This window comes from Dipodomys merriami, unplaced genomic scaffold, assembly GCF_024711535.1.
Source record: "Dipodomys merriami isolate MVZ:Mamm:240054 unplaced genomic scaffold, mDipMer1.0.p SCAF_819, whole genome shotgun sequence".
Classification (NCBI taxonomy): domain Eukaryota; kingdom Metazoa; phylum Chordata; class Mammalia; order Rodentia; family Heteromyidae; genus Dipodomys; species Dipodomys merriami.
The window spans coordinates 311,672-326,745 of NW_027206423.1; the positions used below are offsets into that span (position 1 = coordinate 311,672).

At 39.4% G+C, this 15,074-nt stretch overlaps 1 protein-coding gene and 1 long non-coding RNA gene across 5 annotated transcripts in view; one reads left to right on the plus strand and one right to left on the minus strand.

Moving 5' to 3' along the window:
* Positions 1–15,074, plus strand: part of LOC138819786 (uncharacterized) — a 149,102-nt gene that overhangs the window by 95,465 nt on the left and 38,563 nt on the right. The gene's annotated exons all lie outside the window — the stretch shown is intronic.
* LOC138819794 (olfactory receptor 2Y1B-like) lies at positions 5,675–6,610 on the minus strand. Its single transcript, XM_070011329.1, has one exon. The coding sequence runs from the start codon at positions 6,608–6,610 to the stop codon at positions 5,675–5,677; it is 936 nt and encodes a 311-aa protein (XP_069867430.1).

The following is a 15,074-nucleotide window of genomic DNA, read 5'->3' on the forward strand; positions in this document are numbered from 1 at the left end:
ATACTTCTTTAAGATGATGAGTAAAATCACACGCTGCATGAAAGAAAAACAACAGCTAAACTCTCTAGCATTCACATGTCAGGATGGTTCCAGAACAGCTCGGACATATATATGTGTACTTGCCTTCAAGTGCCATGAGACTGAAGAGAGAGAAGTCGAGAGCTCTAGATCTCTAGAGTACAGTTTATTAAGGATATTATTGATAGGGAATGGCTTTGTACAGCAGCAAGAAGCAGTTGAATCCTTGCACTCGGTGTCACTAAGAGAGGCGTACTTATGAGTTTTGATCCAAGCATCTTCGTCTGGCTGTCATATACTAGTTCATCTCAAGATAATATTGAAGAGTCAGATGTACATCTAGAGCCGCAGTCCAGTTGCGAAGCCTCACTGATGACTCTACCAATTCTTTTTTTTTTTCTATTTGTGGTATGCTGGGAAATGGATGATTCAAGAAAAACAACTAGGATTAGTGAAGGTAGCAGTGGTGATTATGAGCCAAGATGGCTGCAGTCATGTCAAGACAAATCCATACAGGCGCTGTGCTGAGAACTCTGCACACAGTAACACAGCCCATCAGGCTGTGGTGGACATTGCCATCATCGCCCCCATTCTATAGAAGGAGGTGCTCATGCACAGAGGTCTCGAGTATGTTTTCCACAGTTCCACAGCTACTCAGCACCATCACCAGGGTTTGACTTAGATCCAAGTATGTAACATTTTAGGGGGAAACTAGAGAGAGTGAGAGAAAGAGAGAGCAAGAGAGAGAGAGAGAGAGAGAGAGAGAGAGAGAGAGAGAGAGAGAGAGAGAGAGAGAAATCTACACATGCCCATGAACACCTAATGAAAGGAATTTTTTTAAAATGTTGGACGTTATTATGCTGGGTTTTAATTTTGCATATGAGAAGGATGTAGATATTAATGAAACTTTCTTCATATTACAATAGATTTTTTATTTGGTCTACATACTCATATAGCACATAATGACATTTTGATCTCTCATAGATTATGTGTGTGACAATGATCCCATAAGTTACACTGTGCCTACAAATCTCTATTGCTTATTGACGTAGTGGATATAATGTCATACTGCAATGTGTCCCTCAAGTGTTGGTGGTGATGCTGGTATAAACCAGCCTATGAAAGGATAACATTTACAACTATGTATTTGTGATTGAAGATAGATGTGTTACTGACATTAGAGGAAGGAAACAGGGTTGTTTGCATCTGACCCTGAAGGAAAAAGAAGAGACTCTTAAGTCTCTATTGTAGGAGGTTTGATGATATAAAGGGCACTTATGGGAGCAACACAAAGAGAGTACAGAAAGGCAGTGGGCAGGGAGTCCGTTACTGAGCAAGGTCCTGAACAGTCACAGGTATATCTTTCCTGCTCTCACAATGGATTTTGCTCACTTACAGATCGTTTACTGGAATCTGAAAAAGGGCTTTCTCCAGCAACAAGAATTAAAAGAAGAAAAACCTAAGGATAGCAGGGGAGCAAGGGACAGTTTCAAATGAACCCTGTTACAGTTTCCCTAATTGTTTTGTCCAGCCCTCGCTATGGAGGGACTTAGGGCACTGTGTATTCTGACTGGCCATCTGTTGCTGGATTGCTGCGTAGATTCCACGAAGGACACCTGAAGCACAGCTCCAGAAACTATATACCTGTGCCCAGAACACCATTGGATCAAAAGGGCCAAAATCGAAAGACATCCAACATTGCCACCTAGTGGAAGGACGTGCATAATTGGCCTCACTCCATGACCTTGGCTCTACTTGCTTTGTGGAGTGAGCTGAAATAAATGATTTTGATTTTGACCTTGATATTTTCCCCCTCTGCTCTCTGCATAAACTTTGTCTGGAAATTAATCCAAAGGACCTCCCCTGATCCCCCATACTGGGATAGGCACATCTGGGTGACCAGATGTTGATAGATGACGGGGAACATTGATAGACTAGTATTTTTTTTTAATCCCCCTTTAGATAAATTTGAGCACCAAAAGAGATTTTAAAAGAATGTCTCTTCTTGGGCACCTGTGGCTCACGCCTGTAATCTTAGCTACTCAGGAGGCTGAGATCTGATGATCACAGTTCGATGCCAGTCCAGGCAGGAAAGGCCATGAGACCCCAATTAACCACCAAAAAGCCAGAAATGGAACAGTAACTCAAATGGTAGAGCATTAGTCTTGAGCAAGGAATGCTCAGGGAACAGGGCCCAGGCTCTGAGTTCAAGCTCCAGGACTGGCACCAAAAAAGAAATTAAAAAACCAAGTTTACATGCACTCTACTATTAAACTGATAACTATCATCTTAGAACAGAAGTTGTTTTCATGCAACTTTTTTCAGACTCTAATTACATGGTGGTGTCAGCATCTGGCTACATACCCCTGAGAGGGAGACAGAGGAAAAAGCTGGAAAATTGGATTTGCCAGCAAATTTTGGTTTATGGATATTCTGTTTACCAGCTAATTGTGATCTGTTCAGAGTCTTCACAAAGGGGCTCACTACCTCCTAGATAGTCTCTCATGGGAATCCCCTCAGATCTGTAAATTCTTCCTTACATCTAGCCTAGTGAAGGCTCCCACAAAATTCATTGTCTGGATTCTATCACACAGAGAGCAACCTTTCAAATGCAGTATTGAGGTTATAATTTCTTTTTTTTAATTCAACTTTATTTCAGTGTAATTTATGTATGTATTGTACAAATTTTGGTGTGTGAGTCTCTGAGCTCTTCATCATTTGATTATGGTTAAGAATATAATAAAATAACATTACTATCATATCCATGTGAAACATATTCTTTTTAGTAGTATTAAGAACATTCCTATTGCCAGGCGCTGGTGGCTCACACTTCTAATCCTAGCTACTCAGCTGGCTGAGATCTGAGGATGGCAGTTCAAAGCCAACCCAGGCAGGCAAGTCCATGAAACTCTTATCTCCAACTAACCACCAAAAAGCCAGAAGTGGAGCTGGGGCTCAAGTGGTAGAGCACCAACCTTGAGTGAAAAAGCCAAGGGTTAGTGCCTCGGCCCTGAATTCAAGTCCCAGTCAGTGTTCATAACACACACACACACACACACACACACACACACACACACACACACACACACACACACACACACACACACACACACACACACACACACACTGAGATCTGTAATGGAAAATTTTATTGGCCTCCTTTTCTCTCCTACCCAGAGTCTCTGCTGCTTCTTTGTGCATGGCTCCATGCTCTTATTTGTTAAGTTACTCCATTTTTATTTTGTTTTGCTTTGTCACAGAAGTTTAAACTCAGGGCCTTGTGCTTGCCAGGCAGATGCTCTACTACTTGAGCCATATCCCCAGTCTTGTTTGCTTTTATTTTTCCAATTAGAATATCACATTCTTACCCAGACTCCCAGCTGGGATTACAGACATGTATCACCACACCCAGCCTTAAGAGTTACTTTTTAGAGGGCCAAAGTAAGCATTAAAAAGATGATAGTCCCTTGATATTCTGCAAGATACTGCATGATGTAAGTGCTAGGTTTTACTCTACATTTAGTTGTGTATGTGTATGTGTGTGTGTGTGTGTGTGTGTGTGTGTGTGTGTGTGTGTGTGCCTACAGATCAAAGGCAAAGCTTCACAAATGCTAGGCAAGCACTCTTCCACTCATACACACTCCCAGCACTATGCAAAGTTCTTCATTTAGTTGCTTTGTCTATTAATCTTCTCTAGAAAGTAAATGTATACCAGTTGGCTCTTGAAGTTAGTAACTTTCTTTCCAGCACCTTAATTCACTATTTTAAAAAAAGATTTTTTAAATTATTTTTTACTATTTTATTTTTATTATTTTTATATTAAAAAGATTTTTTAATTAAAATATAAATTGATATTGTATTTTTTATTCAAAATGAGTCCTTATGCTTTAACTTGTTTTAAAACCTGAAAATATGACCGTCCATCTTTAATCATTGTTCTTTGGAAATGGCAATCACATGTTCCTTTGAGATACTGACTTCATTCTTTAGAGAATTATTTTTTTTTTGGGGGGGGGGTCCAGTCATAGGGCCTGAACTCTGGGCCTGGGCGCTGTCCCTCAGCTCTTCAGCTCAAGGCTAGTGCTCTACCACTTGAGCCACAGCGCCACTTCCAGCTTTTTTCTTTTTGCTTATGTGGTACTGAGGAATGGAACCCAGGGCCTCATGCATGCAAGGCAAGCACTCTACCACTGAGCCAACTCCCCAGCCCAAGAGAATTATTTTTTTAATTACGATTTTTAACATCTTTCTGTGGAGTGACACACAAAGTTATCAGCAGAAAAAAATGCTTATCACTTTCAAACATTTAGAGCAACTGTGAGACACCTAGTAAGAGGCCAAGTATGGGAAGATCTAGGCTGCATTACCATTTAGGGTAGGTTTCCTATCTTATTGTACCACAGTAACACGTGCATTTCAGATGTGAATTTGGTATACATTCAGAATCAGATTTGTTTGTCCACCTCAAGGTAAAAAAGGCTGAGTGAAGAGGTAAAATTATCCAAAAAGCAATATACTTGACTTAGATAATGGTAAAACCTCTGTGCATCACCTTTATAATAATAATAATCATTGTCATCATCATCATATTTTTAAAGGCAAAATAGACAACTACTGACCTCTATTCTCTTCTGCAAGTTTTATAACCTTCATTTTTATTTTTATGCTTGCAATGAATTTAATATATGAGGATGAGATACAAAGGGTTATTTTCAAAGATGTCTAGTCTACCCTTTGATATAAACATATTACTTAAGTACATGAAAAGAAATGACAATGGTGGAATGTAAAAAAGCCAGTCTCCTCTTTGACCTTGTGCCATTCGATTTTCTTTCATCTCTGTGCTATAGGTACTATATTCTTTCTTTTGTGCTACTCGCTTTTATTCTTTCTTCTCTCTCACACCACTTCCTCTGGGACATTATTTTTTTGGCTCACGTTTCCTTTCTTCACTTTTCTCTTGCAAGAAAATATTTTCTCCATGACAGCAAGTAGCGTGTGTGAGACCCTTGATACAGCTGATAAGATCTTCAGGCTTCCTTAACCCAGTGCTACCACAATAATTTTTTTAAAAAAATTCAGGTAGACAAAATGCCATCATATTTGAGACTGTATATACTCCATGAAGTTCTTCTGACCATAATCTCACTGTTGCTCCAAGTAAGAGTAACCTCTGGAAGGCTGAGAAGTGAAGTCATAATCCTTAGATAACTCGAAACAGCCATTGAGATGTAGGGGAAGGTGGTCATGGTTACAAGAAGTTAGAAAACTACCAGGGGACTCATGTCTTCTGCATTCAGGCAAGTGCTTTGTATATGGTGTTATCATGTTTTTTTGTCATTCTTCAGCCTCAGCAGTGCCTACAACCAATCACTATGAGCCACATATGGCTGGAATACATATTCTTTCCAAGCTCGTGGTGTGGATAGCTGTGATTGGAATCACCTTTGTCTCCTTGCAAAATGGTCATTGACACTAAGCTAGAAAGCATCTCAAGAGATCCTAATTAAAACTTCCCGCAGAGAAAGGCACTAAAACCAATGAGATATTCTGAGGGCTGCTGGTTTTCTAGTAACCAGTTGCCCTCAAAGAAGAGGATGGATTTCAGGCAAGGAAAGCTATGACAGAAAATGTTACTGCTTTCCTCTGTCTCCTCTTATCCGGAGTCTCTTTCTCTCCCCAATACCTTCCACAGAGCCCCTTTCACATCCTTGTTCCTCAGGGTATAAATCAGAGGATTGAGCATAGGGGTAAGTATAGTATAAAAAAGGGCAACAAACTTCCCCTTGTTTTCAGAATACTTGTGGATGGGCTGGAGGTAGGTGTAAATACCTGAGCCATAAAACAGAGAAACCACCACAAGGTGGGACCCACAAGTTCCAAAGGCCTTTCTGCGCCCAGCCACTGACTTGATCTTCAACACAACCCTGGCAATCTGTGCGTAGGAGCCTAGGATCAGAGCTGCAGGAAAGACCAAGATGATGGTCCTAGCCACAAACATCTTGGCCTCTGTCCCTCCTGTGTCCTCACAAGCCAACTTCAGGAACATAGGCATCTCACAGAAGTAGTGATTCAGTTGATGGCCACAGATAGGCATGGCCATCGCGAGGCTGGTCTGAATCATAGAATTCACAAGGCCTACCACCCAGGAGGCAATAGCTAGTGATTGGCAGAGAACGGGGTGCATGATGGTCGTGTAGTGGAGTGGACGGCACACGGCAGCGTAGCGGTCAAAGGCCATGGCCGCCAGGAGCACACACTCTGTGGAGACCAGAGAGAGGAAAATGTAGAGTTGGGCCACACACCGTGCAAAGGTGATGGTCCTGTCAAACCCATGGAGGTTGATGAGAAGCTGGGGCACGGTGCTGGTGGTGTAGCAGAGATCCAGGAAGGAGAGGTGGGAGAGGAAGAAGTACATGGGTGTGTGCAGCCGAAGGTCCAGTCGGGAGAGGGCAATGATGGTGGTGTTGCCAAACAGAGTCAGGGAGTAGGAAATTGAAATAAAGATGAAAAGGATGAGCTCCAGTTGAGGCCAATCTGAGAAGCCCACCAGAAGGAAGGCATCACCCCAACTGTTGTTGAAATTTTCCATAGCCTTTCACCTGCACAGCTAGAAGACAATTCTGTGCTTCCTACAAAGAATAGGGGTTGAAGCACTATTCTAAATAGCCAATAAATGTCCTCAAATCAGAGGTTTTATTTTCTATTCTTCTATTCAGTTATGTGTGTCCCATCTTCCCCTTCTCTTCTTACCCTGGTGATCACTAGATTAGCATGTCACCTCTGGTGGATCTCTAGTTCTGTCGCCTATTTGTTACCTGATTTTATCAGTCTGTTCTTTGGATCCAGTGCTTTCTTTCCCCAGAAATACCATGTATTGCCTCCCATCTGATACTGAGATCCAAAATTAGTGATGTGGAAACTGCTTTTCAGAAGCTAAGTGTGGAATTTGGGTGCTGCTAAGCAGTTGAACATCTGTCTAGTGTGTGTAAGCTCCAGAGTTCAGTCCCTAGAACTACAAAAAAAATCTATAAAGGAATAAGGAAACAAAATCTAATATGCAAATGCAGTGTTAGTATTTCTATAGGTCACTTTTGCTCCTCTTCTTGGTCTTCTATGTGGACTGTTTAGAGCAAATTGAGGCCCAGGAATAGCCAGGCTGAGATATCAAGCTTGACTTCAGCTCAGTGAATATGGTGGTTGTACCAATCCTGAAAGTGCAACAGCTCCCACCTGTTGCAAAAGCCTGGCTGTAACTTCTTCATTTTAGGGGGAAAATAATTAGCAACCAGTGTGGTCCTTATCAGGAGTCATTATGGCTGGGATATCTTCTACCATTTTTCTAACTAAAAGAAAAAAAAAATCATCCCTGAGCTTTTCAAGTAGCATTGTTTCCCCTTTCCTAGCCAAAATTTTATCTTTAGTTTCAAACATTTGTAACACACTGAATATCTTTTCTGTGTCTTTTTCCTTTTCCAAGCTGTGAGCTTGGAGCTAGCGAAAACACTGGGCTTTAAAATAGTAGCATCTTCCCTTATGATACTAAAGTCATGTTAAATAACTTTCCTTGAATGAAACATTTGTTAACTTTCTTCAAGTCTCCTGAAAAATCTCCTTTTTCAAGGAAACCCAAGAATCAACCACTTGAATAAACTATGGCACTGGGTATGCATCCAATGTTGCTTTCCTCTAAAGGTTGCTATTTCCTAGGGTAAAAGAAAATCTAAGTAGGTTGTATGAAAGTTCAACACAAAGCAAGCAAAGAATCTAGTAAACTACAGCCATTTCATCTCTGCTCTGTATGACCTGTTTTGTCAAATGAATACACTAGTCTTTTTTAGTAAGTCTGCTGTACTGCAAGATCTTCACCAGTGTTTCAATACTGAATCAGTGGTTCCAGGAAGGTATTTAGCTGCCATATTTTGTACCCCTGTGGAAAAGATGGATACATTGTGAGTTTTAAAGGCAAAATGTTGTTATGCATTTAGCTGAACCTGAACCACTAAGGAGGGTTATTGAATGACTACTTTAGTATATATAGTCCACCACTTGGTGAAATCCATGGTCAGATTCTGACATATCTGTAACACTCCCCAGGTCTTCCTGTTCAGAAGACTCACCTCCACAAGTCTCAGATCACTTCATTATAAAATGAAAAAAAAAACTATTTCACAAGATTTTGATGGAGATCAAATTCTCTGACATTCTGAGGTGATCATGAATGCATACACTTCTAGCCCCTCTCTGTCTATTTTGGCTGTTTTTTAAGTGCCATCCAACTTGGGCTGACTAATTTTGCCAGTATTGTATTCCCACTGTCAGTGAAATGCCTGGGGAATGAAAGGCTCTGAAGAGACATTACCGAATGAATGAATGAATGAATGAATGAATGCATTCCCCATCCTGACACCATAGTTGGTGCACGCAAGTGCCTCAGAAATTATTTGTTTTCTTGCAAAAAAAACCACAACACTGTTTCATATTTCATAGCACAAGGATTTTAACCATCCCTGCTCTCATCAGGACATGTGGATTAGAGGGTGGGAGGCCCCCAGGGAGCACTCAGAGCAAATGCCAGCCTCTTTCTACTGACAGCCCTACAGATGGTGAGGAAAATAACCATGGTATGCAAACTTAACTGCATTCCATATTCCTCGATTGGTGACAGCTTTCGAAATTGCTATTTCTATTCATGACAGCCAACTATTTCATACCAGTGTATGGAATGAAGTTGTTGGGCTGATGTAACTGATTCCCAGTGAGTCACATTTTCATTCCAGCCATCATTGGATGTTCACAGAATATCCTTCTAAAATGTCACATCTAAAGGAAAGAGTCAGATCAGGTCATCTGCTTTGATCAGATAGGATTTTGATATTGCCCAAGAGGTTGGCAGAAAACTTGCTTTGGAATCAATGGGCAATAAAATCAGTAAAGTTCCTACATGAGAAACTTGTGTTTCTAACTGAGTTTTTAGCCTAGGAAACTTTTGTAAAAACAAGCTTAATAACTCCTACGCAGGCTTAAACACTTGTCATACGGAAAAGATGCAGAACAAATTTGGTTTGTTCTCAAAAGACCAAAACTTAGAACTTGTGAAACTTACAAGAGGATAGATTGTGGGTAAATAAAGAGTAAACTTGACAAAAGAGTAGGCAAATTGACTGCTGGGAAAGGAAGTTATAATGCTGTAACTTCAAAGCTTCCTGTTCATTCAGAGACTGCAAGTTGATCTTTCAAGGTACTGTAAAAACTAACCTGCACTCACTAAACGATTGTGTGAGATCATTTGGGGCATCCTCCTCACCAACCCTGATCTTCTTTTTCTAATCTAAAAATACTTTTTAAAAAGGTATTTCTACTCTTTTAATCTCCTTGACATAGATTAAGCATTTTGCCATTTACATATTTGTTTCTGTGCAACACAAAATTCAGCAATTACATGTGTTCAACTCATGTCTGAATGTGTGCATGTATCTGTGTCTATATATGATTACTACAAATAATACATTTCTTGATGAGAAATTATGTCTAAAATGCTTTTCCAATAGCATTTTGTACTATCCCTTTCATGATTGCCCACAAATTTGTTGATATTGTCAGGCTATAAATGGCCAAAATCAAGCTTTTTTTTACTTGTACAAGGTTTATTTGAACAGGAAGGTTCTAGAAATCTTTCCTAATTGCCCTCATTGTTAGATTATACATTTAACATTTTGAATCTACTTTCACTTCTTCCTAGTATTCTTGCATGTGTAGTTCTCTTACTATAAGTGTCTAAGACATTAACTTACTATGAAACCCAGCTAAAGACCTTGCAAAAATCTACCCATTTCCCATCACCATCTTCTTTAGATTTAATCATTTTTGGATCTAGACTGTATCCCATCCTATGCCCAAGCTTTTTGGATGAGCTTCAAGACTACTAAATGCCCCAAACATCATCAAAACATTTTTCTCTATGATACAAGATAAATAAGTTTTGAGTCCATTCAACTCAAATCCATTCAAAGACTAAATTAATAAATCATTCTTAAGTGGTTAAGCTCTTAATTCCCCTCACAGAACCTTGTTTTCATCTAGGATGGGCTCCTTTCCTTTTGTCTAGGTCTTCTATTATTTACATTGAACAATTATGACCATTCTCATTCTTTTCTCCTGCATCTGATGTTTACAATTGACTTTACATGTGAGCTCCCTGGAATTTTAGGAATTGTATTTTAGAAAGCACTTCAAAATGATTTTAGGTCAACACTCATATTTTATGTTAGAATATTTATTCCCCTAACTACATGCCATTGGGAGAGAGAGAGAGGCAAGTGGGAATACTTTAAACAAGTTCTACCTAATCAAGTGGGCAAATAGGTGGATATCTGGATGATAGAGAAAGATAATCAGTAATAAAACATGCTTTGTATAAACAACATTTTTGTGACCTCAAAACAGGGAATTAGTAGGAATGAAAAATGCTATTTATAATGGAATACTTTTGCCCTGGTTTTTACTGGTGAATCTAGAGTAGCTAACTTTGTCAATACTCACTCAAGGCTCCAGCAGACGAAAAGAATGCATTACCACTCTCAATTCTACTTGCTTGAAAGGAGATTTGTGACCCAGCAGAGAGAGTTGACATCTAGAAATGTTCACTGTAGATTTGTCTCTCCTTGTACCCAGTTCCTTTAGTGTGAAGAAGCATGGATCAGATCTTCTGTCCTGGAAAAGTCATGACTATGTATTGTTGCTTTCTTCATCAGAGAGGCTGCTGAAGCTCATCACCTAAGGAGTGGTAACACACTCCCTGAACATCCCATGTTCACTCTAAAAGACTAAAATGGAGCTGATGTTTTATCAAAACATCTCTTGACCCTAAAACTTCATGCATCCCATATGCTCTTGGGACATTGACAGAGAACTCCTGAATAACAATAAAGAAAATAATTGTTTGCCAAGTGTAGCCCTGGAGACATGTGGGCCCCAAGGTGGGCAATTAGAACTAACTCACACACTCTCCAAGATCTGCCTCACAGGCCTCAGTTCTCTTGGTTATCCACACTCTGCCAAACCACAGTTGCCTATGTGGGATTTCAGGATACACCCTCTTACTAATTACACTACTGTGTAGCCTGGGATTCCTCACACTTGCCTACTTGGACACTGATCACTTCCCACCTGTCACCAATCAAACCTAATCCCATGTCTTACATGAAGTTTAGGAATGTCACTACATTTGAAATCTTTTCATGTTCTAGACTCAGGTAAATATTAAACTTGAAGAAAAGTTTGATGTTTTCTCTTTTTGTCACATGTAAGATTGTTCTGTACTTCTCATTTTTATCCTCTTTTTGTCCACAATGAACTAAAAAAGCCAACATTTTTGCCAATATAATCCGAATATTCTATTGGTAAATCAATACTGTTCAAAATACTGTGGGGAGGGGCTGGGAAGGTGGCTCAGTGGTAGAGCGCTTGCCTTGCATGCCTGAGGCCCTGGGTTCGATTCCTCAGCACCACATAAGCAAAAAGAAAAAAGCCGGAAGTGGCGCTGTGGCTCAAGTGGTTGAGCACTAGCCTTGAGCTGAAGAGCTGAGGGACAGCACCCAGGCCCTGAGTTCAGGCCCCACGACCAGACCCCCAAAAAAAAATACTGTGGGGAAAATCGATAATCAAAATAACCTGTAAGACATCATTATGTAATGTAAAGAATAATGTAGAGAAATAACTCTGCCCTTAGAAAATTTTCAGTCTTAAGATGCTTTGTTGACGTGCTTGAGAACTGGTTTCTCCATCAGTAGATGATGTTAACACAGCCTCTCCTGTACCATTGTTTGTGGACTAATGACAAAATGTGTGTGAGGTCCCTTACTCATCATGCACACATAAATTTAATGTCATATCTTGTTTTCATAAACACTAATCAATCCTATAGCCATAATATTCATGATACCTATTATTATTTCCAAACAAATCTTATATTATTTGTAAAAGACTGAGTGGGTGTTGAGAATCTATACATGTGCAGGTTGGTACTATGCAAACATGGGCAAAATTTGGCAAAATTAACCACAAATTGAATACAATTATGCTTCTTATTTGTTTGATGTATAAAGAGAAAAGGAGGGAGAATGATGGAATTTTTAACAACATTTTGCTACCTATAGAAAATTTCTGTTAAGGGGCTGGGAAGGTGGCTTAGTGGTAGAGCGCTTGCCTTGCATGCATGAGGCCCTGGGTTCGATTCCTCAGCACCACATAAGCAAAAAGAAAAAAGCCGTAAATGGCGCTGTGGCTCAAGTAGTAGAGCACTAGCCTTGAGCTGAAGAGCTGAGGGACAGCGCCCAGGCCCAGAGTTCAGGCCCCATGACTGGACCCCCCCCAAAAAAAGAAAATTTCTGTTAAATTACACAAAATAATGGGTTTCCTTGATGTTCCATATGATGTCATTTTGATCAACAGACCACAGATACATCAGTGGTCCCATAAAAATATACTGCATCTTAAAAATTGCTATTGCAAGCCAGGTGCCTGTGGCTCCCACCTGTATTCCTAGCTACTCAGGAAGCTGAGATCTGAGGATCATGGTTCAAAGCCAGCCTGGGCAGAAAAGTCCATGAGACTCTTATCTCCAATAAACCACAGAAAACAGGAAGTGGCACTGTGGCTCAAATGGTAGAGCACTTACCTTGACCTGAAGAGCTGAAGGACAGTGCCCAGGCCCAAAGTTCAAGCCCCATGACCAATAAAAAATAATAAATAAATAAATAAATAAATGCTATTGGAATCAGTATGACCCACCTTGTGATCTATTTGAGAGAATATTCCTTGACCTGCTGAAAAAAAATATGTATTTCAGAACTCATGGATAAAAATATACATAAATATCTTAAGTCCATTTGATCTATGGTGCAGTTTAATTATAATATTTATTTGTTGTTGTTTTTTTGTCTGTACATGCTATCTGTAAAAGAGAGGAAAGTGGGAGGATTGAAGTAATCCAGTATTATTGCATCTGGATATATCAGTCTCTTTTTGCCCAATAGTGTGTTTTATACAATTGTTACATCAATTTGTGCTTAAATTCTGTATTGCTATCTGAATGTAATGTTTCTCAACCTTGTTTTCAATCTCTGATATTCATTCTTCTGCTTGATCTAGTCTATTGATTATGCTTTCTACCATTCTCCTTCCCTGATTTTTTTCCTAAAAACTCTCATTTCACATTTCTGTCTCTAAGTACATCATTGAATTACTCTTTTTTTCTTTTTCTTTTTTTGTCAGTCATGGGACATGAACTCTGGGCCTGGGCTCTGTCCCTCAGCTCTTCAGTTCAAGGCTAGTGCTCTACCACTTGAGCCACAGCACCACTTAGCTTTTTCTGCTTATGTGGTGCTGAGGAATCAAACCCAGGGCCTCATGCACACAAGGCAAACAGTCTACCACTGAACTACCTCCCCAACCCCTGAATTACTCTTTAAAAAATTATTTCCTATTTATCCTAACTTACCTATTTTGTTTCATGCACTCTGATGTAAATGTTAATTAAATGTCAATAAAATTCCCCAATAAAGTGAAAAGCAATAGAATTACACTCTGTCTAAAATAAAACAAATAGGGTGATTGTTGCTAGGCTAAAAATTTGATATCTAGACTGCTGGCAAATGGCTTTGACAGCTCAAGCTGAAGGAAGTGACACCATTTGGAGCCGAGAAATGTTTATTTTGTTTATCTGGTGCAAAATAATCATGACTAATTCTTCTCTTCCTAGTTCTTGCCCTATCTTCTTGAAATTCTTTTTCTCTTTAGCTGTACTGATATTCATGTTACTCTTATTGAGGAGAAAACCAAAAGTTTTGTTTCCTCTGAATCTACACACAAAGGAAAACCATAGCTCACGTGTGTGTGTGTGTGTGTGTGTGTGTGTGTGTGTGTGTGTGTGTGTGTGTGTGTGTGTGTGTGTGTACTGGTCCAGGCCTTGAGCTCAGGGCCTGACACTGTCACTGAGCTTCTTATCTCAAGGCTAATGCTCTACCAATTGAGCCACAGTTCTATTTCTGGCTTTTTTGATGTTTATTTGGAGATGAGGCCAAAGGACTTTACCCTGCCCTGGCTGGCTTCCAGCCATGATCCTGAGATCTCAGCCTCCTGAGATCTAGTATTATAGGTGTGAGCCACCAGTGCCTGGCTGAAATAGTGATCTTTATATGAAGCTTAGCTCATAATTCCCTACCTAAACTGTATAAAAGGCAAGGCTGAACTCTCAGACATTCCCATTGAAATTTGTCTCCTTCTATGGTGGACAAAATAATGAATACTTTATACATTAGAATCATTATAAAGTGAACTCATTCAATCCCCATATGATCTAATATTTATACAAAAATATATGTGGGAAGAATCATGCACATCACCAGTGACTCTCATATGTGTGAATTACAATCACCAGGAGGGCTTGTTAAGATGTTGTCACCCTCCCCACAGAGTCTCTGATTAATAAGTTTCAATGGTTCCAAAAATTTGCACTTAACAAGTTTCTAGGAGATGATAATGCTGCTAGCTTAGGGCCCCTGAGACATTGGTCCCCCTGGATAAACACTGAAAACCTGTTTCTTCTATTTCTAATGTTTCTTCAGAACTTTTATCATGAGAGATGCTAAATGATGTAAACAGGAATTTTTCTGTATCTAATGAGATGATCATATATTTTTGTTCTTAATTCTAGTTATGTGTTATACCATTTTTGTGGATTTGTGAATATTGAACCACACTTGCATTCTTGTACTTAAGCCAAATTGGTCACAGTGTATGATCTTATTGATAAGTTTTCACTTTTAATGAATTCCATTTGTATTTTATTAAGAATTTTGACACCTATGTTCACAAAAAAATTGGTTTATCATATTTTTGGGTCATTGTGTCCTTTTCCAGTTTGGATATTTGGGTAATACTGACTTTGTACAATGAATTTGTAAGTGTTCTGTCCTTTATGCTTTATGAAATTTTTTAGGTACATTTCTGTTAGTTCTTTAAAGATCTGAGAGAATTCATCAGTGAATCCATCA

Coding starts and splice junctions, on each gene's coding strand:
- LOC138819794 (XM_070011329.1), bottom strand. CDS start 6,610: ATGGAAAATTTCAACAACAGTTGGGGTGATGCCTTCCTTCTGGTGGGC.